At 42.7% G+C, this 27,589-nt stretch overlaps 2 protein-coding genes across 3 annotated transcripts in view; both read left to right on the top strand.

Moving 5' to 3' along the window:
• Positions 1-572: 572 nt before the first annotated feature.
• ELAC1 (elaC ribonuclease Z 1) lies at positions 573-20,466 on the top strand. Of its 2 annotated transcripts, XM_025365111.1 has the most exons (5): positions 573-660; positions 5,124-5,128; positions 6,836-7,000; positions 17,192-17,659; positions 19,799-20,466. In XM_025365111.1, the coding sequence occupies exons 3-5, from the start codon at positions 6,844-6,846 to the stop codon at positions 20,263-20,265; spliced, it is 1,092 nt and encodes a 363-aa protein (XP_025220896.1). In that variant the 5' UTR covers positions 573-660; positions 5,124-5,128; positions 6,836-6,843; the 3' UTR covers positions 20,266-20,466. The 2 variants fall into 2 exon arrangements, with proteins under 2 accessions (XP_025220896.1, XP_025220897.1); XM_025365112.1 differs by lacking the exon at positions 5,124-5,128 and having other exon boundaries at positions 605-660.
• The window catches only part of SMAD4 (SMAD family member 4), a 112,834-nt gene continuing 85,830 nt past the window's right edge, over positions 586-27,589 (top strand). Inside the window, exons 1-3 of the mRNA XM_025365108.1 lie at positions 586-660; positions 5,124-5,128; positions 6,836-7,000. The gene's annotated coding sequence lies outside the window, so the exon portion shown is untranslated. The remainder of the gene's footprint in view (positions 661-5,123; positions 5,129-6,835; positions 7,001-27,589) is intronic.

The following is a 27,589-nucleotide window of genomic DNA, read 5'->3' as shown; positions in this document are numbered from 1 at the left end:
TGTTATTCAAACTGAAGGAGTTTTTCCCTGTGATCTATAATCGCCACGTGCCCGTTCTGTATACGGCCATCCTGGGCTTTTTCAATCCCATGTCCACTACCTAAGAGAACACGTCTGCAAGGCTTGGAGTGAGTACGGTACAATCAGCTTCAGATGTTAAGCAAATATTCCAACCTGGAGTAGGAAAATGGAAAATGGATGGGGCTTTATGAAGGTGAATGGTCAGGCAAAGGATCTTAGTGGATGAAAGACAGTAAAGATTCCTCCCAACCAAAGACCAAAAACGACACATATGAGCAAAACATCAGGAAGAACACTCCTGTGTGGAAAATATTACACGGAAAACAAAAGAAGAGTCACTTTTTCCCTTTTGGTTTAGCCCGCTCTGTTCCTCAGGTCGACCGTCACCACCTGACACACAGCGACCTGGGAAGGAGGTAAACGCAGACACTGCCCTCGCTGCCCAGGGGAAGCCCGGAAGCGCGCCCAGAGCCAGGCCCCGGGCGGGTGCCACCGAGCGCGGACATCCCTCGCATCCTAGAGCGGCCGCGCGGGACCCGGCCGGCGGCGCACTTCCGCCAGGGCGCATTGCAGCCCCGCGGACGATTGGGCCAGGGTGCGGGCCTGCGCCTCCCTCGGCTTCTGGCGCGGGCCTCGAGGGTGAGTGCGGTGGGCATGCCAGAGGGGGGCGGGCGCGCTTCCTCGGGACTCGCCGGCTCGACCAGGCCCGGCCCGGCGCCGGGGACCTAAGCCTGGGGAGCGCCCGGGAGCGAGGACGCGCCTCGTTCACCGCCCCGGGCCGGAGCCTCGGCCGCCCGGCGCCGCCGCCCACCCCGCGTTTTTCGAGGCTAACACGGTCTCATGGGGGAGCCTGAGCTCTCTAGAGGCGGAAATCTGGCCTCTGGCCCTTCCTGTACCTCGGCCTCTCACTTTCCGCCTCCCGGCCCCCGGTTCTTTCAGCTCTAAGATGGAGGACGGCGGTATCTGCCCTATGCACAACGCAGGGTGATTGCAGGGTTGACACTGCCTGTCTGAAAACGAAGGAGCTCTGGTTCTCAACCCGGCAGCCAGTAGAATCGTTTGGGAAGCCTCCAAATGCTGATGCCCCATCATCACCGGGGAATTGTGATCTGTGGCCAGGACCGAGATCCACGGGCCCAGAGTGAAATGACGGTACTGTGATCACGACTGGAATATGCACTTCGCCGAATGTGGATCACAGTCTTGAGAAAGCAAGCAGCTGGGTTTTTGTTTTTGTTTTTTGTCCAAGAAGACAGGGACCTAATCTGGTTTGCTCGCATTTAATTCCTAGTGCCTAGAATGGTGCATGTCCCAAAACATGCACCATTGATGAAATAATTTCTAATTATTTCCCGACCTGTTTGGAGGGTTTTCATTATATTTGTTTTAAATTATTATGGAAACCTTCAAGTCATATATGAAAATTGAATAGTATACTGAACTTCCAATTCATGATCAATCCTGTTTCATCTGTTACCCTCTCCCCCACTGTAGTATTTGAAAGCAAATCTGAAATGTAACATTCCATCTGTTATCTTGTTCATGTTTATAAAACACAATGACACCTTTTAAAACATAAAGCCGTTATCAGTGTGATTAGCACCTCATTTTACCCTCTACTATCCAGTCAGCATTTACATTTTCTTAGTTGTCTTTCTCCTCTTCCCCGGTTTGTCCAAATCAGTATCCAAACAAACTACACACGTTCCATTTGGTTGATGTCTGTTAGATCTCTCTTAATCTTTTCCCCTCTGTGTCTATTTTGTTCCCCGTATTTTACTTGAAGAACAAGTCATATGTACGGTTCACGTTTTCTACATCCAGGATTTTGCTTTTTCCATCTCCTTTAATAAGCAGATATTTAGACCTGCAGCCTTGTTCAGGTCAGGTTCTATTTTTTGGCAAGCGAGCTTAATGGGGGATTACTGTGTTTATCACATTGTATCACGCCAGGAGCTAGAGAGCATCTTGCCTCTTTGTGGACCTTTTAGCATCATAGGGTAACAGTTGACCAGGGAATGCCAGCAAATACATACAAAAGAAATGAGACACTATCACCTTTTGGCAACCTCTAATGAAATAATGGATTCTGGCAATGATCACTAGTGGCTGTTAACATCAGAAAGAGAGACAGCTAGACAATGCGTGCTGCCTAATGGGGTGCTTCCATCAGACAGCACACGTTTGTCTTATCAAGTATTCTTGGAGTAATGGGGTTGGTGTGTATAGATGAAACATGATTGCCTATGAGTTAACAATTGTTGAAGTTCGATGATGGGTGTGTGGCATTGCATTATGCTAATTTCTACTTCTATATGTGTCTGAAGTTTTTCAGAATAAAACTTCTTTTAAAAAGATTGATTAGTTGGTGAGTTTAGATCAACCTGATCCATCCATTGCAGTTCTCTGTTAGCCTTTTCACTAAGTGGTTCTCAAATCTGACTCCATGTTAGGATCACAGGAGAAGGCTTTTTATTTTATTTTTTTTTATTTTTTAATAAACATGTCTCACTTGCAGAATTTCCTATCTAAATGTTCTGGGATGAAGCCCAATTATTGATGTGGTTTTTTGTTTTGTTTGGGACTACAGGTGTATGCCACCATGCCCGGCTAATTTTTTATAGAGACAGAGTCTTGCTGTGTTTCCCAGGCTAGTCTTGAACTCCTGGCCTCAAGCTACCCTGCCAGAATGCTGAGTTTACAAGCATGAGCCACCATACCTTCACTGATATGTTTTAAAAGCTCTCCAGGTGATTCTAATATGCCCCCGGGGTTATGTACTACTGATCTAAATCCATTATTTGTTAGGGATGACAAAGTGATTATATTCTATTATTCCTTCTGCAGTTCATTTGCCTTTACAAATGTTAACTTTCTGCATTCTATTTATTCTTACCTATCTTGCAAATCAATAAAGAAGCCTCTGCAAATAAAGCTCCTTTATTATCAGAGGAAGACTTGATCTTGGAGGTGAAAATGTAGAGTAACACATGGAAGGGATATTAGCAATAACCTCAAGGCTATGCTTAAGGTAGAGATGCACCACCTTATGTATGATGGTTGGGGGCAGAAAATATGGGGAGGAGCTGTTTCCCAAAATGGAAAGGAAGACTAGATGGCGTGTAGTTAGAGAAGCATATTTGGGCGTATGACACATTTCCAAAAAAAAAAAAAAAAAAAAGCGTTAGGTAAATATAAATTTTTAAAAAATTAAATAAAATGCCACTTATTAAAACATAATCCAAAGATTTAAAAGAAAAGTTAATCCCCCATGCAGCCCCCACCCCATCACTTTAATCACCCCTGAAATAACCCATATTAACAGGATGGTGTGTATCCTCTCCCACATCAGACTTCCTCTGTCTTACATAAATGTAGGGGTTTGGGGTATTGTTATAAAAATGACATCATGCCATAGCCGTCTGTAACTTTTCTCTGTCATCCCTCCATGACAGTAGTTACAGAAGACTTTATTAGCTGCAGAATAAATAGTTGATAGAATAAACAATAGTACAAATGTACAATAAAATATTCAGCCATTTTCCTATTGACATATTTAGATTGCTTCCATATTTTAGCCAACTTGAGACCACCACAATATGCGTCATTGTATATAGATCTTTATTATTTGGGTAGATTCTGAAAAATGGGAATTGCTGGGTGAAAGCATATAATTATCAACAGCATCATTATTACTGGTAATATATATTGCCAAATTATTCTCCCAAAGCATAATCGCAATTCATAACTTTGTCACCATTAGTTTGTGACAGTACCCATTTACCCTCATCCTGGTTAGCACTGGCTAGCATTGCTCCATTGATACTTGCCTGCCAACTGATGTGTGGTAAATGGTCGCTTTTTTTGTTTGTTGTGAGAGTGTTCTTGTTCTTTCTTGTTCTGTCACCCAGGCTTGAGTGTAGCAGTGAGATCACAGCTCACTGCAGCCTTAACCTTCCAGGTTCCAATGATCCTCCTGCCTCGGCCTCCTGACAAGCTGGGACTACAAGCACATGCCTCCATGTCCAGCTGATACTTGTTTTTAATTTTTTTGTAGAGACAAGGTCTCACTATGTTGCCTAGGCTGGTCTCAAACTCCTGGGCTCAAGCGATCCACCCACCGCTGCCTCCCAAAATGCTGGGATTATAGGCATCAGCTACTGCACCCAGCCTCTTTTTTCTTTATTTTGCATTCCACTAACTAACTGAAGACTGAACCCTTATCTTTTATTTATTACTGTTAATTTTTTAAATTGATACACGATAGTTGTTTGAACCTTTTTCATGCTTATAGGCCATTTGGATTTCTTCTGTGATACATATATATGTGTGTGTGTGTGTGCGCGCGCATGTGTGTGTGTGTATATATCCTTTGCCTGGTTTTCTGTTGCACCAGTATTTTTGGATTTTGAATGCATTTGCATAAACTTTTTTTTAGGAGCATTAACCCCCTCTCATAAGGGGGTCCAAACAATTTTTTTCAGGTTTTTTTTCCTTGTCCTTTGACTTTATGAGTCTTGATATGTATAAAAGATTTTATTTAATTAAAATGTCTGTTTTTAAAAGTTCTGGATTTTATGTCTTGCCAATAAGGGCTTCCCATCTCCACAGTTAAAGGTGTAAACATTCTCCTAATTCTTTTGAACATGTTATTGGATTTTTTACATTGAAATTTCTTAACTATGTGAAATGTGTTTTTATATACAATGCGAAGTGAGCATCTTGCTTTGCTTTTTTCTGCTAGAACAGCCAATTATGTCAGTCCCATTCATTAAAGAAACCACACTTTTTACACCTTTGTTGTATACTGTATTGATTCCAATAGGTAGTTGGTTTATTTCTGAACTTTCCTTTCCCTTTTATATCTATTTTTGTGCCAATATTATTCTGTTTTATTTATTTATTTATTTATTTATTTATTTATTTATTTATTGAGACAGAGTCTCACTCTGTCACCCAGGCTAGAGTGCAATTGCACAATCTTGACTCACTACAACTGCTGCCTCCCAGATTCAAGTGATTCTCCTGCCTCAGCCTCCTGAGTAGATGGGATTACAGGTGTGTGCCAGCATGCCCGACTAATTTTTGTATTTTTAGTAGAGACAGGGTTTCACCATCTTGGCCAGGCTGGTCTCAAACTCCTGACCTCAGGTGATCCACCCACCTCAGCCTCCCAAAGTGCTGGGATTACAGGCATGAGCCTCCGTGCCCGGCCTATTCTGTTTTAATTATGTCAGATTGCTGTAGTAAATGTTAATACCTAGAAAGGCAGGTCACTACTCACTGCGTTTTGGAATTTTCTTGCCCCTTCTCAGACATTTATTTTTTCTTCCGTATGATTTTTGGATTGTTTCTGTTCCAAAATAAATCCCACTGGAAATCTGATAGAATTTGCACCAAATATATCTACATTAGCTTAGGAAAGATGAACATCTCTGTGATTTCAAGTCATCCTATCAAGGACGTAATGTGTATCTCTTATTTGTGTGAATCTTTTGGGTGCTGTTCCTTTTCTGCTAACTTTATTTCTGGTAATTTTGTTTTTGCTCTTGGAATGGGTTTTCCCCCCCATTTCTGTTTTTATCTTGTTATTGCTAAGACTGAGAAGAGTTATTGAAGTTTTTATATCTTATATATCCAGCTGTTGGTCAAATTATCTTATAGTAGTTTTTCTTAAGCTTGTTTTCTTCCCTGACGTCAATGTGGATAATCTATAATCGGTTATGTATAAATTTCAGTTCATTCTAATTTATTCTGTTTGATACACATCTTCCATCTCATAAGTATATCAGCGATGTCAGATGCACCTGGAAATAGTGAAAGGAATAGTGCTAGGAGTTGGAATAAACCTGCACATTCAACAGGTTATTGCTGATCACTTAAAATAGCAGAGTCCCAAGTCCTGGTGAGTCATGGACCATGTCACGTAGGGAGTGAGACATTTGTTCAGCATTATTGTGAAATATCAGCATGACTGGAGAGCATCATAGAGCATTACTGTTATGATTGTTTAGAGAAAGGGCTGATCATTATGGGCATCAGAGACACCATTTGGTAGGCATCATTAAATACCATCTCTTGCCTAGTATCTCAGCTAGAGTTGTTATTGTTTAGTGTTTATTAGAAGGAATTTTATTTTATAGTTAATAAGTAGAGAGTACAGAGAGTTCCCATATACTCTCTTATCTCTCACCCCTCAGTTTCCCTTGTATTAACATCTTGCATTAATGTGGTACATGTTCAGAAGCTTAAGGGCTCATGAAAAAAAAAAAAGAAAAATGTGCTACATGTTACAGTTGATGAGCCAATATTGATACACTGTCAACTAAAGTTTACATTGAACTCATTCACTCTAGTGTTGTTCATTCTGTATACAATTGACCAATGTATAATGATGTATGTCTGTCTTACTATATCATACAGAATCGTTTCACTGCCCTAAACATCCCCTGTGCTCCACTTGTTCATTCTTCCTTCCTTTCCCCTGTATCACTAGCAAGGGCTATTCTTTTTACTGTCTCCATAGTTTTGCCTTTTTGAGAACATCACATAGTTAAAATTCAACTATAGTTTTTAATTGCCTGGGTTTGGTTATTTTTGTTTGTTTGGGTGTGTGAACAATTATACAAGATTTGTTAACTTGTAGTTTTGCCAAGTTATTTAAAATCTTACTGTGGATATGTGTGGAATACTATGAGAGAACAAGAATCCAGACTTCTAAATAACCAAAAAGTAATAATAGTGATAAATATTACAGGAATGTGTTTTTGGTGCAGTGATATGAAATAATCCGCAGATGATCTTTCTGTTGCAGGGTGGAAGATGTCTATGGATGTGACATTTCTGGGGACGGGTGCAGCATATCCATCTCCAACCCGGGGTGCCTCTGCTGTGGTCCTTCGGTGTGAAGGCGAGTGCTGGCTCTTTGACTGTGGGGAGGGAACACAGACACAGCTTATGAAAAGCCAACTTAAAGCAGGTTAGTGTGCCTTCAGCTATCTCATTAAGATTTTTTTGTTGTCCTGCTTCATTTTCTTGGCTCTCCTTGGACATTTTGTTCGGAAACAGCCCTGATGGTTGCATCCCACTTCAATGCTAGATCCTGGTGAGACTTGGAGGGCCAAGTCCACTGGACTTCATTTACTTATTTACTTGCTTTTCATTTATCCTGTGGATGTTGAGAGCAAGGGTTCGTGTAGGCTCGGGGTTTGGGAAATGTCATGGGATATACCAGGCATATTAGATGGACACTACTTTAGCAAGGAAGCAGTGTACATACTTACTTCCACCAGGAGATAGTTTTCCTGAGAGGATGCAAAGGGTAGGAAATGTTTGGAGGAGGGAGATGCTCTTTTCCTCTTGACGTTATCAGGGCAAACTTCTCAGAGAAGTTGACTTGTCGGTTGTCAGAGGAGGAGGAGGAATTTCAGGGCTGAGGAGAAGAGGAGCATTTCAGCCAGAGGGAATGGAGTGAGCAGAGGCCAGCACCGGGGAGACAGAGCAGTCCAATGGTGAAAAGCTTCAGCTCAGAGTCAGGCAGACCTGGGTTCTAGTCCTGGCTGTGTGTTGGGCTTGTGACCTTAGCAGATCAGCAAACTTCGACTTTACTTTCCCCATCTTGCAAATGGGGATAAAAAGTCTACTTAGAAAGGGTGTTATGAGAATTACATGTAATCACTTATTCTCTGTGTGGGTGCCTCTTTGTCAGTTAAATCTTAGCTCAAATGCCATCTTCTCAGAGGCTTTACCAGATCCTCCTGGATTAAATAGTTCCTCTCTCACCCCAGTCATTCCTTTACTTTGTCCTATTTTTATTGACTTCTTTGCATTATCAGTATCTGAAATTATGTTATTTAGTTTGTTTCTGTGTTCTTTATCTCCCTATACTGTAAAGTAGGTTCCATGATCATTTATATACCTAGTAGGTGCCTAGCTATATCTCTTCAGCTAGGCATCTTACTAAGTATGTAAATGATTATGGAACTTACTTTACTTTAGTGAATGGATAAGACGTTTAGCAACTTAGCATAGTGCCTCTCACTTATTAGGTCTTGATAAATAGTATTGAAATCATTATTCCTACAACTCATCACAGTACCTGGCACTTGGTGACTAAAGATACTTCTAGTGTTCAAGGATCTCTTGGTCTAGTGATGGAAACTGACATGCAAACGGACAGTAATCAATCATGTAATCTGATAAGTAGAATAATGGAGGTATTTTCTAAGTACTTTGGAACACAAAGGAGGGGGAAGTAACTAACCATTCATTAAGAGACGGCATCCCAGAGATTGTTAACAGTTGAGCTGGGATCCAAGAGATAAATAGAAGTTTTTCTGAGAGAGAAGTAGAGATGGACATTGAGGGAACAGACAACAAAGTGAGCAACAAGTAAGGAAGTTTCCAGGAAACTGGAAACTTGGGGAGCATTGAGTAGTTGGCTAGGCTAGATGGAACTAAGAATGCTGAAAAGGTAGGCCGGGCGCGGTGGCTCAAGCCTGTAATCCCAGCACTTTGGGAGGCCGAGACGGGTGGATCACGAGGTCAGGAGATCGAGACCATCCTGGCGAACACGGTGAAACCCCGTCTCTACTAAAAAATACAAAAAACTAGCCGGGCGAGATGGCGGGTGCCTGTAATCCCAGTTACTTGGGAGGCTGAGGCAGGAGAATGGCGTAAACCCCGGAGGCGGAGCTTGCAGTGAGCTGAGATCCGGCCACTGCACTCCAGCCTGGGCGACAGAGCGAGACTCCGTCTCAAAAAAAAAAAGAATGCTGAAAAGGTGAGGGCTGACTGTGAAGTCCTCTGTAGCATAGTAAGATATTTAGACTTTATTATTTTACTGGGAAAAAGGAACCATTCATGTTTTTAAGGGGGGAATAATGCGATCTTGTTTGTGTTTTAGGACAGAATTTTCTGATGGCACATGTATTGGGAGAGAGAGAATAGCATCAGGGAGACCAGTTCCAAGGCAGTTGCAATTCACTTGTATTAATTTATTTTCGTACTGCTATGAAGAAATAGCAAAGACTGGGTAATTTATTAAAACAAAAATAAAAAGAGGTTTAATGGACTCGCAATTCCACATGACTGGGGAGGCCTCACAATCATGGTGGAAGGCGAAGGCAGAGCAAAGCCATGTCTTACATGGTGGAAGGCAAGAGAGCATGTGCAGGGGAACCACCCTTTGTCAACTCATCAGATCTCATGAGACTTATTCACTGTCATGAGAACAGCATGAGAGAACCTGCCCGCCATGATTCAATTACTTCCCACCAGGTCCCTCCCATGACATGTGGGGATTATGGGAGCTACAATTCAAGGTGAGATTTGGGTGGGACATAGGTAAACCATATCATTCCACCCCTGACCCCTCTAAAACCTTATGTCCTCACATTTCAAAACCAATCATGCCTTCCCAATAGTCCCCCAAAATCTTAACTCATTTCAGCATTACTTCAAAAGTCCACAGTCCAAAGTCTCATCTAAAACAAGGCAAATCCCTTCTACCTGTGAACCCGTAAAATCAAAAGAAAGTTAGTTACTTCTTAGATACAGTGGGGGTACAGGCATTGGGTAAATATACCCATTCAGAATGGGAGAAATTGGCCAAAACAAAGGGGCTACAGGCCCCATGCAAGTCCAAAATCCAATAGGACAGTCAAATCTTAAAGCTCTGAAATGATCTCCTTTGACTCCATGTCTCACATCCAGGGCATGCTGATGCAAGGGGTAGATTCCCATTATATTGGGCAGTTCCACTCCTGTGGCTTTACAGGGTGCAGCCCACTTCCTGGCTGTTTTCATGGGTTGGTGTTGAGTGTCTACAGCTTTTCCATGCACACAGTGCAAGCTGTCAATATATCTGCTATTCTGGGTTCTGAAGGATGGTAGCCCTCTTCTCACAGCTCTACTAAGCAGTGTCCCAGTGGCTATGTGTGGGGTCTCACACCCCATATTTCCTTTCCACACTGCCCTAGTAGAGGTTCTTCATGAGGGCTCCACCCCTGCAGAAGACTTCTGCCTGGACATCCAGGTTTTTCCATACATCCTCTGAAATCTAGAAGGAGGTTCCAAAACCTCAGTTCTTGACATCTGTGCTTCCACTGGCCCAACACCACATCTAAGCTGCCGACGCTTGGGGTTTGCACTCTCTGAAGCAACAGCCTGAGCTATACCTTGGCCCCTTTAAGCCACACTGGTACGCAGAGCACCAAGTCCTGAGACTGCACAAAGCAGCAAGGCCCTGGGCCCAGGCCAGGAAACCATTTTTCCTTCTAGGCATCTGGGCATGTGATGGGAGGGGCTGCTGGGAAGACCTCTGACATGCCCTGGCAACATTTTCCCCATTGTCTTGGTGATTAACATTTGGCCCCTCATTACTTACACAAATTTCTGCAGCCAGCTTGAATTTCTCCTCAGAAAATGGAATTTTCTTTTCTATCACATCGTCAGGATGCAAATTCTCTGAACTTTTATGCTCTGCTTCCCTTTAAACATAAGTTCCAATTCCAAACCATATCTTTGTGAATACATAAAAGTGAATGCTTTTAAGAGCACCCAAGTCACTTCTTGAATGCTTTGCTGCTTAGAAATTTCTTCTGCCAGATACCCTAAATCATCTCTCTCAAGTTCAAAGTTCCACAGATCTCTAGGGCAGTGGCACAATGCTGCCCTCTTTGCTAAAGCATAGCAAGAATCATCTTTGCTTCAGTTCCCAATGAGTTCCTCATCTCCATCTGAGACCACCTCAGTCTGGGCTTTTTGGTCAAAACCATTCAACAGGAAATTCCAAACTTCCATGTCTTCCTGTCTTCTAAGCCCTCCCAAGTCTCTAGGAAGTTCTAAACCTTCCCACATTTTCCTGTCTCCTTCTGAGCACTCCAAACTGTTCCAACCTCTGCCTGCTACCCAGTTCCAAAGTCATTTCCACATTTCCAGGTATCCTTATAGCATTATCCCACTCTACCAATAACAATTTACTGTATCAGGCCATTTTCATACTGCTATGAAGAAATACCCAAGACTAATTTATTAATTAAAAAAAAGAGGTTTAATGGACTCACAATTCCACATAGCTGGGGAGGCCTCACAATCATGGTGAAAGGCAAAGGCAGAGCAAAGGTATGTCTTACATGGTGGCAGGCAAGCGAGCATGTGTAGGGGAACTGTGCTTTATCAAACCATCAGACCTCATGAGATTGATTCACTGTTGTGAGAACAGCATGAGAAAACCTGCCCCCATGATTCATTTGCTTCCCACCAGGTCCCTCCCATGATGTGGGGGACTATGGGAGCTACAATTCAAGATGAGATTTGGGTGGGGACACAGCCAAACCATATCATCACTGTGTATGTGTGTGTGTGTGTGTGTGTGAGAGAGAGAGAGATAGAGAAGGAGGATGTTGAAGTATAGAGATGGAGATGAGAGATTCAATTTAAGAGATATTTGTAGAGCCAAGAGGAGGTGGTCACTGAATGTCTAGTGTGTGAGGACGTGAAGAATTAATACAAGTTACTGATGGTGATGTCCTGGACTTAGAGAAGAAGTCAGGAAAAGAGTTGTAAGAGGAAGGAGCTAATGCATATTGTTTGGGACATGTGGCCTTCAGGTATGTACAGTTGAACCCTAATTATATACTGTCTTGTGTTGAAACTTTGAGATAAGTCAGGTGCTATTCTTTGCTTTACTTGGATTGTACAGAGATTCCTTTCATGAGAACCTTCATGAGAGCCCTCCGGGCAGGCACAGGTCAGAGTAGAGACTTGATAACATTTCAGACAGTAGGAGTTGAGGTGGCAAGGTGTACTAAAATAGAAACAAGAAATTGTTAAGAGTGAGTACCAGAGGTTTGGCTGTGGGAATACATCTTTTTATTTAATATGTGTGTTAGTTATCTGATATTATCTAATAATGCATAACATTATAAATTTAATGGCTTTTTTGCATTTATTATCTCCTGGTTACTGTGGGTTAGGGAGTTCGGGCCTGGCTTAGCTAGGTTTTCTGCCTCAGGGTCTCAGTAGACTGCAGTCTAGGTGTTGGCTGGGGTTACAATTTCATCAGAGGCCCAGCTGGGGAAGATTTCTCAGCTCCTTCAGGTTGTTGGCAGAACCCATACAGTGGTAGGACAGTCTGCCCTGAGCTCTTTGAGTTCTCTGCATTGTGGGTTTCTGCTTCATGGTAGCTTACTTCTTCATAGCCAGCATGGGAGAAGGAGACTCTAGAGTAAGTCTGCTAGCAAGATGGAGTCTTATGTCCCATAATGTAATCACATTGCATTCTTGTGCCATATTCTACTGGTTAGAATCAAGTCACAAGTCCTGGCCACACCGAAGGAGAGGGGATTATAGGATGTGAACACCAAGGGGTAGGGGCCACAGGGACCACCTAAAATATCCACCACAATTTTACAGTTCCTTTATATATGATTTTTTTTTTTTTTGAGACAGAGTCTTGCTCTGTCACCCAGGCTGGAGTGTAGTGGTGTGATCTTGGCTCACTACAACCTCTGCCTCCTGGGTTCAAGTGATTCTTACGCCTCAGCCTCCTGAGTAGCTGAGATTATAGGCACACACCACCACACCTGGCTTTTTTTTTTTTTTTTTGTATTTTTAGTAGAGATGGGGTTTTGCCATGTTGCCCAGGCTGATGTCAAACTCCTGAGCTCAGGCCATCCGCCCACCTTGTCCTCCCAAAGTGCTAGGATTCAGGTGTGAGCCACTGCGCCCAGTCTATATAGGATTTAAATAAACAGTTGGAGTTGGGCACAGTGGCTCATGCCTGTAATCTCAGCACTTCGGGAGGCCAAGGCAGGAAGATCACTTGAGGCCAGGAGTTTGAGACCAACCTGGGCAACATAAAGAGACTCTGTCTCTACAAGGAATTAAAAAGCCGGGTGTGGTGGTTTGCACCTGTGGTCCCAGCAGGAGGCTGAGGCGGGAGGATCCTTTGAGCCCAGAAGGTCAAAGCTGCAGTGAGCCATGATTGAGCCACTGCACTCCAGCCTGGTGACAGAGCAAGATCCTGTCTCAACAAATAAGTAAATAAGCATGAATGCATGCATTCATACATATAGTTGGTAAATCTAATCCTGGCCACAAAAACCCAAACAAACAAACAAACAAAAAACCCCAAAAGCCCAAAGGAGCCTTTAGTTTACTACATTTCTATAGGCTTAGAAAAAAAAATTTCTGAGGCCAGGAGTGGTGGCCCACACCTGTAATCCCAGCACTTTGGGAGGCCAAAGCAGGTGGATGACGAGCGAGGTCAGGAGTTTGAGACCAGCCTGGCCAACAAGGTGAAACCCCATCTCTACTGAAAATATAAAAATTAGCAGGGTGTGGTGGCAGGTGCCTGTAATCCCAGCTACTTGGGAGGCTGAGGCAGGAGAATTGCTTGAACCTGGGAGGCGGAAGTTGTGGTGAGCCGAGATCATGCCACTGCACTCCAGCCTGGGCAACAGAGCGAGACTCCATCTCAAAAGAAAAAAAAAGAAAAATTTCTGGCCTTAGAGAGGAAGGTGAGATAGTAATCCCAGAGCATTAACTGTGACTCTCTAGTACTTCATTCAGATGCCCCCAGTCTCAAACTGGAATGAAGCACCCTCAGTACATACTAATTTCTCTCCATAACCTATTATGGACCTATCATTAGGTCCTATCATTAGGTCCATAATAGGTTGAAGCCCTTTCAGCTTGTACTACCTCCAGGTATAATAAGTTTTGAATACAATTGCAGTTTTGTTACATGGATATATTACATAGTGGTGAAGTCTGGGATTTAGTGTACCCATCACCAAATAATGTACATTGCACCCATCAGGTAACTAATCATCCCTCATCCTCCAGCCACCCTTCCACTCCTCCAAGTCTTCCATGTATATTATTCTATACCCTATACTCATGTGTACATATGAAATGATTATTAAAAGTATTATAGGCCAGGTGCGGTGGCTCACGCCTGTAATCCTAGCACTTTGGGAGGCCAAGGTAAGCGTATCACCTGAGGTCAGGAGTTTGAGGTGACCTCCTCGAACATGGTGAAACACCGTCTCTACTAAAAATACAAAAATTAGCCGGGCATGGTGGCGGACGCCTGTAATCCCAGCTACTCAGGAGGCTGAGGCAGGAGAATCGCCAGAGCCTGGGAGTTGGAGGTTGCAGTGAGTAGAGATCGAGCCACTGCACTCCTGCCTGGGTGACAGAGCAAGACTGTGTCTCAAAAAAAAAAAAAAAAAAGAAAAGAAAAAAAGAAAAAGTACTGTAAGAGCATGATTTTTTTAATGATATAAAAAGTATAAATGCTTATTGTAAAAACTCAAAACAGAAAAGTGTAAATAAGAAAAGTCCGAGTCCCCCCCATAGGTGAATTTCCTATGTATATAGATATGGTGACAGTACGGAGTGTGTGTGTGAGTGTGTGTATAGTTCTGCATACATAGAATTATACTGCTCTTGGCATAACCTGCTTTTTTTTTCAACTGAACAATGTATACAAACCATATATTGCAGCTTTTCCAAATCCAGTAAATATACCTATGTCTTCATTTTTAGAGAATGTTCAGTATTCCACTCCTCTGTGGATGACATATTCCCCCATAACTTCCTTGTTTCCAAGGGAAAGGGAACTCAGGCATTTTTGTGTCTTCATTTGAGAGCTTCCTCATACCTTTGATAATTGTGGTTGCCATTCCTTCTCCCTTTGAAATCAGGTTCCTTGAAAAATGAAGTGTTTGTCTCCCTGAAACTATGATAACTGTAAGAAGCAGTTTTTTACTTAATTTGCCTCACTTCGGGTTCACAGGTTGTTTTGGTGTTCAGTTTGGCTTTGTTTTAGAGTAGATAGAGAAGGGCCCAGAAAGTCAGATGCTGGCAGTTTTTAGGCCACTGGGGGATCTGGACTCAGTGACTGCTATAGTTCTTTTTTTTTTTTTGAGATGGAGTTTAGCTCTTATTGCCTAGGCTGGAGTGCAATGGTGTGATCTCGGCTCACCACAACCTCCACCTCCTGGGTTCAAGCGATTCTCCTGCCTCAGCCACCCAAGTAGCTGGGATTACAGGCATGCGCCATCACACCCAGCTAATTGTGTATTTTTGGTAGAGACAGGGTTTCTCCATGTTGATCAGGCTTATCCGCCTGATCAAACTCCTGACCTCTGGTGATCCGCCCACCTTGGCCTCCCAAAGTGTGATTACAGGCATGAGCCACCGCGCCTGGCCCTATTGCTGTAGTTATTTTGTCTGCAGAGTCCTCAGGTCACGCATGGAGGTGGCTTGGCAATCTGGACAGGGAGACGGGGGAAATGAGGGATTCAGGCAGTAAAAAAAAAAAAAACAGCAAAAAGGAGCATATTGAGGAAACTTCTAGCGTGCCTCCTGGGGATTCACAAGTTCCACAATCAGCCTGTGCCAATCTATTGTTCTCTCTGTTGCTGGGGCCTGAGCTTGATGTTGTAATTCTGGGAAGACTTCCTTGGAGAACACTTGATATTATGGAACAAATCACATTATAGTAAACTATTCCTGTTCTTTTATGGTATCAGTAAACTGTTTCTGTACTTTTATAGCATCAAATATTTAAAATAGGTGGGCCTTGAGCGAAGGACCAGAAGCCTCTTTTGTACTAGAAATGTGTAAATTGTGGTTGTTACTTTTTTTTTTTTTTTTTTTTTTTGAGACGGAGTCTTGCTCTGTCGCCCGGGCTGGAGTGCAGTGGCCGGATCTCAGCTCACTGCAAGCTCCGCCTCCCGGGTTTACGCCATTCTCCTGCCTCAGCCTCCTGACTAGCTGGGACTACAGGCGCCCGTCACCTCGCCCGGCTAGTTTTTTGTATTTTTTAGTAGAGACGGGGTTTCACCGTGTTAGCCAGGATGGTCTCGATCTCCTGACCTCGTGATCCGCCCGACTCGGCCTCCCAAAGTGCTGGGATTACAGGCTTGAGCCACCGCGCCCGGCCGGTTGTTACTTTTGAAATGCCATGTGGTGCATCTCAGAAAATGCTGATGTGGCATCCTGCCACATTGCAGCAATAAATTCGGTTTACCATTGGCTAAACCAAGTTATAACCTAAGCCCATATGCACTGAAAAAACTGTTGTGTTAGTTCAGACTGAAAGGAAGAATGGACCCAAGTACCCTTACATAATCGGCCCTCCTGCATTCTGGCATCTATTGCCCATCTTCCTTCTCAGTTCCTCACCTTGTTCGTCTCCTACCTCCATTCTCCCTCCTCCTTTTCCCCTCCCTTCCTCACCCTCTTTCCTTTTTCTCCATCTTCTTCAACCTCACCCAGACAAGCAGGCTGTGACCTGATTGGTTAATCCCTGTCCAGCATAGGGAGTCCTTAAAAGGCAATTTTGGGTTCAGGCACTGGTCCAGTCAGTTGGAGCCAGTGGAACATTTTGTTTTCCTGGAATACATGTTTGCTTTTCTCAGAGGGAGCAGTAGGGAACAATGTAATTGCTAGATGTTTTTGATACTTGAGGCCTATCTATTTAATAGTTAAGTGAATTATTTTGGTACACTTATATATTTTACTTGTTTTTTTATGTGGCAGAAAATGTATGAAAATACTCTGAGAGCTGTAAAACTATGTAATATGAAGATGTTTTATGAAAAATGTTATATCTTACTGAAACCATCTAGCGGGGCTAGGCACAGTAATCCCAGCACTTTGGGAGGCCAAGATGGGAGAATTGCTTAAGGCCAGGAGTTTGAGACCAGCCTGGGCAACATAGCAAGACCCCATCTCTACAAAATTAAAAAAAAAGAAAAAGCCAGACATAGTGGTAGGCTCCTGTAGTCCTAGCTGCTTGAGAAGCTGAGGCAGTAGGATCACTTGAGCCCAGGAGGTCAAGCTGCAGTGAGCTATGATCACACCACTACACTCCAGCCTGGATGACAGAGCGAGACCTGTTTCTTTAAAAAAACTATTAAAAACAAACAAACAAACAAACAAACAAAAAACCATCTGATGAAATAAAGCCTGTCTTTCTTGTTTTTGGAATCATGTAGCAAAATGTAAATGAATAAGTTTATGATGGTAAGTAGAACTTTTAAATTCAATTTACTATTTTTAATGGAAAGTGTTAGGCTTGTTTCAAATAGCTTTGTATGGGTTTTTAGTTAATGAAAAATTTCCAAATGTATTTCTCTATCTCCATCAAAAGGGAGAATTACCAAGATCTTCATCACACATCTTCATGGAGACCATTTCTTTGGCCTTCCTGGGCTCCTCTGCACAATCAGCCTGCAGAGTGGCTCCATGGTGTCCAAACAGCCTATTGAAATCTATGGCCCTGTAGGGCTTCGGGACTTTATCTTGCGAACCATGGAACTCTCTCACACGGAGCTGGTCTTCCGTTATGTGGTTCATGAACTGGTTCCTACAGCGGATCAATGTCCTGCAGAAGAATTAAAAGAATTTGCACATGTGAATAGAGCAGGCAGTCCTCCCAAAGAGGAACAAGGAAGAACTATCCTATTAGACTCAGAAGAAAACTCGTACCTTCTGTTTGATGATGAACAGTTTGTTGTAAAAGCATTTCGCCTCTTTCACAGAATTCCCTCATTTGGGTTTTCAGTCGTGGAAAAGAAACGCCCAGGTAAACTCAATGCACAGAAACTAAAAGACCTTGGTAAGTGTCTTTTTTTTGTTTTTATGCTTTTCCCCCCCTTCTCATCAATAGGGCTCCTGTTAACTGAAGCTATAAGAAGTGTCATAGTAAGGCCAGGAGTGGTGGCTCATGCCTGTAATCCTAGCACTTTGGGAAGCCGAGGCGGGCGGATCACTTGAGTTCAGGAGTTCAAGACCAGCCTTGGCAACATGACGAAACCCCATCTCTACTAAAAATACAAAAATTAACTGGGCGTGGTGGCATGCGCCTGTAGTCCCAGCTACTTGGGGGACTGAAGCAGGAGGATCACTTGAACCCGGGAGGTCAAGGCTGCAGTGAGCCAAGATGGAGCTACTATACTCCAGCTTGGGTGACAAAGTGAGACTCTGTCTCAAAAAAAAAAAAAAAAAGTGTCATAGTAAACTTCCACTCCTCTATCCCAGGCCTAAAACTGACATTTTCTCCACTTAGTCCCTTTGCCCAAAGTTTGCTTATTAAGGAAAATCCATGGGACCAAAAAATGCTATTTAGAACAAAAGCCAAGTATACATTTGAATCCTATCTTCAGCTTCCTGGATCCACATTCTTTCTTATACTATCTTGGTTGGCAAGGTGATTTGGGTGATAGTGGTGGTGGCTTTAGGTCCAGGCTTTATTTTTTCACGTCTTCCCTTTGATATGTGTTTTTGATGACATCTTTGGTCTGAGAATTTTTGCCATTGATCTTAACCTTACAACTGCAACCATGTGCTTTCAGAGTTTCCTTCTCTATCTACTTTGCTTACTAATGTAACCTTCATTAAATTAATTTGGTATTCAAAACCCTGTGCCTCAACCAGTTTGATATACCAGGGTTCATTACAGTGGAAAGCAAGCATGCAGAGGTGGGCTTGGGGCCCATCTAAGGCTTCACACCTCCTCCATGCTAAGCCAGTATGCATGAGGGGATCTTCAGCACCTCTTGCGAGGTAGAGTCCAGGTACATTTTATCTCCAGTGTCACTGCCTTCATGGGCATGGTGTGGCAGTGCCTGTAAAAAGCACGGTGGCATTTTGTGTGTGCTTGTTTTTTTATTTATGCGATCTCTTCCTCAACTAAAACAAAATGCTAGATAATGAGGAAAAGTGACTTAGGTTAATGGTATTTTTATTACCTGAAAGCCTGTAGAAATACTATTATATTTGGAAACTTTAAACATGATCTGTGTTGGAATTGGTGGTCATGTTATACTAGTTTGTAAGTATTGTCCATAGTGATGATCAGGTCTTATTTTAAATTAGTATGAGATTTAAGCCCACTTTGATTAAGTGTGGAACTGCCCGTCTACCAAGAAGATTAATAATGTACAATTGCCTGAAAAAATGCTCCTTGATCTTGTAATACAAGCAATCTTCACTAACAATTTTTTTATTAAGTTACTTTTAGGTACTTGTTTTGACGAGGTGTTGATCATATCGTGTTTTTTTTGTTTTTTAGTTTTTTTTTTTGAGGCAGTCTTACTCTGTTGTCCAGGCTGGAGTGCAGTGGTGTGATCTCAGCTTGCTCACTGCAACTTCTGCCCCCTGGGTTAAAGCAATTCTCGTGCCTTGGCCTCCCATGTAGCTGGGACTACAGGTGTGCACCACTACGCCTGGCTAATTTTTTGTATTTTTAGTAGAGGCAAGGTCTTGCCATGTGGCCAGGCTGGTCTTGAACTCCTGAGCTCAAGTGATCTGCCTGCCTTGGCCTCACAAAGTGCTAGGATTACAGGCATGAGCCACTGCGCCCAGCCTGATTATATCATTATTTAGATGCACTCTCAAATTTTACCCAAAAGTGAGCTTATTAAATAAAGCACTCTCAAAAACTGTTGTTTCCTTGCACAATAGAGAATCAAGGATGTTATAGTGACTACAATAAGGTCCTAGTGATACTTAGGAGACTAAAACTTGTCTGACATGTATGCATGGGAAATGTTTTAAGTACTAAGGCATTGCTAATATCAATCAACACTGAAACTTTAAAAATGTATAAATAATTCCAGTTTTCCACAAGTAGTAAAACATTTATAACAATTATGGATGCCTTTTCCATTAGCTATTTGCAATGCTGTTAAAATAGACTCTTGAAAAGTCATAAATTCCATTCCTATAATGTAATGTTTTCTGCCTTCATCATTAGGTGTTCCACCAGGTCCTGCGTATGGGAAGCTGAAAAATGGAATTTCTGTTGTTCTGGAAAATGGGGTTACAATTTCTCCCCAAGATGTCTTAAAAAAGCCTATTGTTGGAAGAAAAATCTGCATATTGGGTGACTGCTCTGGGGTTGTGGGTGATGGAGGAGTAAAGCTGTGTTTTGAAGCAGACCTGTTGATCCACGAAGCGACCCTGGATGATGCCCAGATGGACAAAGCAAAGGAGCACGGCCACAGCACACCACAGATGGCAGCCACATTTGCAAAGTTGTGCCGTGCAAAGAGGCTGGTTCTGACTCACTTCAGTCAGAGGTACAAACCAGTTGCCTTGGCCAGAGAAGGAGAAACAGATGGCATTGCAGAACTAAAAAAGCAAGCTGAATCAGTGTTAGATCTCCAAGAAGTGACTCTAGCAGAAGATTTTATGGTGATAAGCATTCCAATCAAGAAATGAAACCAGTGTTCCTGGGTACATACTGACATGTCTGTGAATATGTTACTGAACCTACAGTCCAGTTTTTTATTTCTTGTTTTAGTCTGAGATTATTTGGGCCTTAATAATCCTAAAAAGAATGGAGCTGCATTGATGAATTAGCTCAGTATTTAAAGGGAGCAAGCTTTTTGATAATAAATCTTTTTAAGAGAAAAAAAACCCCAGCATCCTTTTTAAAGTCCAGATTTGACAAAATGATAGACTATTCAGGTATACGTCTCATTTTGTGCTGCTACCACAGATAGCCAATATTCCATGCAGTCCTGGGTTTAGCTTCTGCCCAGCTTTATTGCTGCTGTTGGCAAAGAGCACAGGACTCAGCCCTCGTGGCTAAAAATGGTATTTTGGCAGTTTGTATTGAATCTGTTTGTGTTATTAACAGAATAAGGAGAAATGTCATGAAACGCTGGACACGCAGGATTGACGATAGCATGACCATAGCTTTGCTGGAATACTGAATGCAGGGTTTGGCTAGGTGTTTATTTTCACATTTTATTGAACTTTCTGTTTGACTCTTAACCCATAGTTCTCAGCTTGGGTGACACTGCTCCTCTGGAAGCAGGTTTGAAATTATGGGGATGTTTTCTTGTTACAGTGACTGAGTATGGTGGGGCTAGGTGGTGGTGGTGGTGGTAGTGGTGGTAATGGTGGTACTACTGCTACTGGTATTTAGTCAGCAGGGATCAGGGATGCTAGATGTCCTGCAAAGTTTTGGTCAGTAATGTACAATAAAGAATCATCTCACCCCGAAATGCAAATTGCAGACCCATTGAGATACACAGCAAGTTAAAGTTTATACTCTTGATGTGAATATAGTTTACCAAAATTAGTGACATAATGAGTCAAATTACTAGGTAAGTCAAATCCAAAAGAGTGAATATTTTAGAATTGCAATGTCATACCAAATAACATTCAAAAGAAATGAGCCATCAAGTGAAGCTTATGAACCTGGAGGTAAAAAATGCTTATCTATTAAACTAAGGTTTCTTTTTTTTTTTTTTTTTTTTTTTTTGAGACGGAGTCTCGCTCTGTAGCCCAGGCTGGAGTGCAGTGGCCGGATCTCAGCTCACTGCAAGCTCCGCCTCCTGGGTTCACGCCATTCTCCGGCCTCAGCCTCCCGAGTAGCTGGGACTACAGGCGCCTGCCACCTCGCCCGGTTAGTTTTTTGTATTTCTTAGTAGAGACGGGGTTTCACCGTGTTAGCCAGGATGGTCTCGATCTCCTGACCTCGTGATCCACCCGTCTCAGCCTCCCAAAGTGCTGGGATTACAGGCTTGAGCCACCGCGCCCGGCTAAACTAAGGTTTCATTTATGTGTCCCTATTAGTAAACATTATTTCCCCAACAATGTTTCTTAAAACATGCTCCATGGCTAGTCTTGAGTGCTGATTCACTCAAAGGGGCTCCTCAGTCAAATCAGTTTGGGAAACACTTTATTGCTGTCTGTCCTTCTAGGAGTGGTGTAGTGCCCATCAACATATTAAAAACAGTATTGCTTCAAATGATCGTAAACCAGTGTTGGATGCCAGAAAGACCTGATCCTACAGTCCCGTTCTGTGACTTATGGTGGTACCTCTGTGTGGTCTGGAGCAGGTAACTCACTCTCCGAGTTTCTTCAGCTTGTTCATTTCAAAAATGGGAAAAACAGTAAGACCCATGTCATAGATTGTTAAACAAGACAACATATATAAGGGGCATAGCACATTGCTTAAATGTGTTGAGAAATCCTGCAGTACAGAGGCCTGTCATCTCTATTGAACCCCTTTCTCAGTCCTATTTCACCAGGTACTACCAATTAACATCTCAGGAACCTGGAGAGCTTTACAGCACACATATTTAGAAACACTGTTGTAGTACTTACTGTTCGATTCCTCTGGGTTCTGGGGCTTCTCTGGCCAAAATTTTTGACTCCTGGCTAGTTGTGGAGACTCCAAAGTGGTGATGATCGGCTGGGGGCAGTGGTTCGTGCCTGTAATCCCAGCACTCGGAGGCAGGCGGATTGCTTGAGCCCAGGAGTTGCAGACCAGCCTGCGCAAATGGTGAAACCCCATCATTACAAAAAATACAAAACTTAGCCAGGCATGGTGGTGTGCCTGTGGTTCCAGCTACTCAGGAGGCCAAGGTGGGAGCCTGGGGAGGTTGAGGCTGCAGTAAGCCATGATCGTGCTATCACAGTAAGCCATGATCATGCTATCGTACTCCAGCCTGAGCAACAGAGCAAGACCCTCTCTCAAAAAAGAAAAGAAAAAAGCAATGATCAAGATAGGTCTGGTTACTTAAGATATGATCATCCTGATGTAGTCTCTAGAATGGTCTGTCTTACTGTAGACTCTGCCCCCAGAAAATGCCAAATTTTGATCATGCATAAAGCATGTCATGGTTTCTAAATTCAATTCAAATAAGCATTAGACATTTAATATGTACCCAAACTTGTGCAAGAGGCTAGGACTAGAATGGCTCTAGGACTAGAATGGCTTAGATGAGTATCTCTAATGCACGAAGCCCCTGAAGATAGAGATTATGTCTTAGTCACCGCCACATCCTTAGAAATGCCTACCTAGAGCTGAGTGCCGTGGTGTGTGCCTGTAGTCCCAGCTACTCAGGAGGCTGAGGTGGGCGGATCACTTGAGCCTAGGGGTTTAAGTCCGTAGCATATGGCAAGACTCCATTTTGGCTGGGAGCAGTGGCTCACACCTGTAATCCCAACACTTAGGGAGGCCGAGGTGGATGGATTGCTTGAGGCCAGGAGTTTGAGACCAGCCTGGGCAACGTGGCTAAACCCCGTCTCTACTAAAATTACAAAAATTAGCTGGGCATGGTGGTGCACATCTGTAATCCCAGCTACTCGGGAGGCTGAGGCACGAGAATTGCTTGAACCCGGGAAGTGGAGGTTGCGGTGAGCTGAGATCACATCACTGCACTCCACCCCCTGCAAAAAAAAAAAAAAAGAAAAAAAAAAAGAAATGCCTACTTATAGTAAGTACTCAGAAATGCTTTAAGTTCAGTAATGAAACTAGCCCATTTCATTGCAGAACTTACCAGAAAGAATTTAAACCACCGGTTTGGTGGTGCCTCATTGACTGAGTACTAAATAAGTGCCAGACTTTATTGTATTGGTAGTACATAAATGAATAGACAAGTGGCAAAATTCCAGCCCTAAGCGCACAGCCTAGTGAAAGAGACCAGTAGATAAAAGTAAATCTGTAGTTGCTTCACATGTTCTAATCTTGTAGCCTGGGCACTCGGATTTTGCTGTTCCTGAGCATTACTTGGTAGCTGACTTGAGCCATGCCCTTAGAATCAGGCTCTATAAATACGTATGGGCTAAGCCCTCAGAGGCCATGGGAATGTGGAAACGATATGTTGGGTCAAGTGTAGAGTATCAGTCCATGATGATAACTTTTTCTAGACCCTCTTCTGGGCTAAAATTTGTTTTCAATGATAGGGACATTCTAAGAATTTGTGGAGCCAGAATTAAGAAAGAAGTTTATATTAGACTTCTCAGAACCTGTAATCTACCCAAGGATTTGACTTTTAAGTGGGGAGGGTGACCATAATATGCATTGTGCCCCAAATTTACTTGATTACTGAATCCTCTTTTTGCCAAGGAAGATGTTGGAACTTTAGAACTTTAGAAATGCCATCCTCCATATGTCGCAAAATTATTCTATTTATATTTTTTACCTGCACAATTTACTGAGGTAATGATTTCCATGTCTACACTTAATATATTACTTCCTTTGTCCTAAACTGAGTCAATTGTGAGGAATCCATAGATACCTACTTATTTTAGATTTTATTATTATTACTATTTTTTTTTTGAGACAGAGTCTGGCCCTGTATTTTAGATTTTAAAAATGTACACTTGCAGCCAGGCACCATGGTTCACCTGTAATCCCAGCACTTTGGGAGGCCAAGGTGGGCGGATCACTTGACGTCAGGAGTTCAAGACCAGCCTGGCCAACATGGTGAAACCCCATCTCTACAAAAATTAGCTGGGCGTGGTGGCTGGCGTCTGTAATCCCAGCTACTCTGGAGGCTGAGGCAGGAGAATCGTTTGAACCTAGGAGGGGAGGTTGTAGTGAGCCGAGATCACACCACTGCACTGCCTGGGCGAAAGAGCAAGACTGTCTTAAGAAAAAAGTGCACGTTTTAATTCTCCAAAGTTGTTTACACTTTCCCAAATAGACCTTAAATCAGCTCTGTTTAATACTCATGCCTCATTAATGCACTTTTAATGAACTTTGAATTATAAAAGCAGCGTATGCTTGGTACAGAATTTTTTTTTTTTTTTTTGAGATGGAGTCTCGCTCTGTTGAGGCTGGAGTGCAGTGGCGCGATCTCGGCTCACTGCAACCTCCGCCTCCCAGGTTCACGCCATTCTCCTGCCTCAGCCTCCCAAGTAGCTGGGACTACAGGCGCCCACTCCCACGCCTGACTAATTTTTTATATTTTTAGTAGAGATGGGGTTTCACCGTGTTAGCCAGGATGGTCTTGATCTCCTGACCTCGTGATCCTCCTGCCTTGGCCTCCCAAAGTGCTGGGATTACAGGCGTGAGCCACCGCGCCCGGCCTGAGAATTTTTTTAACATTCAATAAAAGAAGACAAGTATTCATAATTCCTTTACTCATAGAAAGCTGTTATTTCTGATCCAGTGGTCCCCAAACTGAGGGGTGAGTGAGAATTACTCAGGGTGTGTAGTAGACAGAGATCCTTAGGCTCTGCTTTAAAAGACTTAATTCACTAGGTCTGGGGTAATACCCAAGAATCTGCATTTTTAATAAGCCCCCAAGGTGATTCTGAGGTATATGAGTGGCAGACCATATTGGGAGAAAGAAACTGTGTATTCTATGCATTTTTAAAGTTTTGTGTATGTTTAGATATTTTGTATGTGCTTCTACCTATGTTTGTATATATGTACATTATACACATGTACACATGTATATTTTTACATGTAGGCTGACCTCAACTGTTTTTCTCATTTAGCATATATGAGCATTTCCCCACGGCATTAAGTGTTCTCTGAAAGCATGAATTTAATGATTTTCTATTATTGCATTCTGTAGATACAGTATCATTTAATCATTTTTTTATTTGGAGGCAGTGAGATTGTTTTCCATTATTATAAATAATACTATCACGAATAGTCTTATGCATAAATCTTTATCTCTGAGTATTTCGTTCCTTAGAATTGATTTATCTGAGGGTGAAAATCTGACTTCTTTTTGGAGGTTCTGCGTAGGAATTGCCTACTGGTTTCCATGCTCTTTTACACTCCTAGCAGCAGTGAATAGGAGTGGCCTGTCTCGGTATTCTATCTGGAGATGATATGGAGTATCATCAGCTCATGACCTTGCTAACTCTTCTTCCCCAAGACATTAGTCCTATGAAGATTATTTTCACCTCCCAGTGCAAATAACTTTGTTATGTCTTGCAAGTAGGACGTATTGTGATTTCCTTGAATACTCTTATGCCAACTTAAAAATTTGGTAGTTTTTACTTTAAGGGTAAAAATCCTTGCTTCAAATATGTCCATGACAGACGTACAGTGAAGGTACTTTTTTACTAACAAAGGTATAAATTTATCATGAAATGTGCTGGTTCTGTCCTTACTGATTGATGGATTTTTCAGGTAATGAATGAGTCAGCATTTTTCTTACATGGGAAGACTAAAAAGGAAGCGCTGGTAATGCTTTGAATGTTCCCTCTTGGCAGGATAAGAATAGAGCGGGGGGTGGGCCGGGGGGAGAGGGAGGAACGGGGAGCGGGTAAGATCGCAAAATTCGTTTCTCCTTAGTAGGAAGTAAACAATGTCTAAAAGTGAAAAATAAATAGTACTCTAAGCATAGTATGTTTTTAAAAAGCAGAAGGAGGGGAGGAGGGACTACTAGATGAATAGTTAAGAGTGGAAGAAGGGATCAGAAGGGTCCAGGGGTGGGGAGGGATGGTCAGGGGACCGCTATTTTTTATTAGCCAAATAATATTAGCACTATTTGATATTTTAAACTATTTGTGTGTATTCATTTACTTCAAAAATTACATTAAGACACACATACAGATAAGATGCTGCTCTGAGTAATCTTATCAACTGCATGTCTCCCCATGGGTACTCCAGGCAGTTAACAGCTGCTGTCAAGCCTTTGTAACATTCCAGTCCCATTCTCCATACTGCAGTCTGAGTCTGTGTGTTTTGTTTTTTTCAAAATGCACATTTGAGTCTCACATTCCCCCTGCTTGAAACTTTTTAGTGGCCATATCTTACCCACCTTCCCAATCTAATCTTCCTCTATACTTCTGCAGCCCCAGCCACGTGGGTCTTCTTTCAGTCCTTTGTCAGGACTTTCTGTTGTCATGAAGCCTTTGTTAGGCCTGCTCCCTCTGCCTGGAATGCTCTTTCTCCTCTCCCCAAGTTAACCCTTACTGGGCCTTCAGATCACAGCCCTATAGTCACAGCCTCATGGAAACCTTCCCTGGCCTCCCCACTAGGTAGCATATTACTCTTTTCTTTTTTTTTTTTTTTTTGAGACGGAGTCTCGCTCTGTTAACAGGCTGGAGTGCAATGGCGCAATCTCTGCTCCCTGCAACCTCCGCCTCCCGGGTTCAAGTGATTCTTCTGCCTCAGCCTCCATAGTAGCTGGGACTATAGGTGTGCACTACCACGCCCAGCTAATTTTTGCATTTTTGGTAGAGACGGGGTTTCACCATGTTGGCCAAGATGTTCTTGATCTCCTGACCTTGTGATCTGCCTGCCTCAGCCTCCCAAAGGGCTAGGATTACAGGTGTGAGCCACCACGCCCGGCCGCATATTACTCTTAGAGCACCTGCACCTGACCTTCCTGGTGCTTGGCACTTACTATTTTCATGTTGGTTCTGTGAGCGATGTTTCTCTTTCCCATTAGCATTGTAAGCTTCTCAAGAGCAGAACTGTGTCTTTTGTTTCCCTCTGTGCCTAGCTTGGTGCCTGGAACATATTAGGCACTCGATAAATAGTGTTGACTGGTTCAGTTTTCCCTGTCATCCTGTTATTCAGTTAATATGCAGTGCCTTGTTTTCCTAGGAATTCTTCCTGATCAATATTAAAAACAAACAAAATTTCCATCCCTAGTCTCTGAAATAAAAGTGGGAAGGAGGATAATGGTTGTCTGTGACTGTAGTGGGGTGAATCCTTTTAAGTACTAATTTTAAAGCTTTAGTTTTGTGTCATACGATATGCAGACAGAAACCTGGACCCATGGGAAGGGTTGGAAAAAAGATTTACTCTGCCTAAAAAGTTGGGATGTTAGCT

This window comes from Theropithecus gelada, chromosome 18 (genome assembly GCF_003255815.1).
Source record: "Theropithecus gelada isolate Dixy chromosome 18, Tgel_1.0, whole genome shotgun sequence".
Lineage (NCBI taxonomy): Eukaryota > Metazoa > Chordata > Mammalia > Primates > Cercopithecidae > Theropithecus > Theropithecus gelada.
This window is presented reverse-complemented; position numbering and strand designations above follow the sequence as displayed.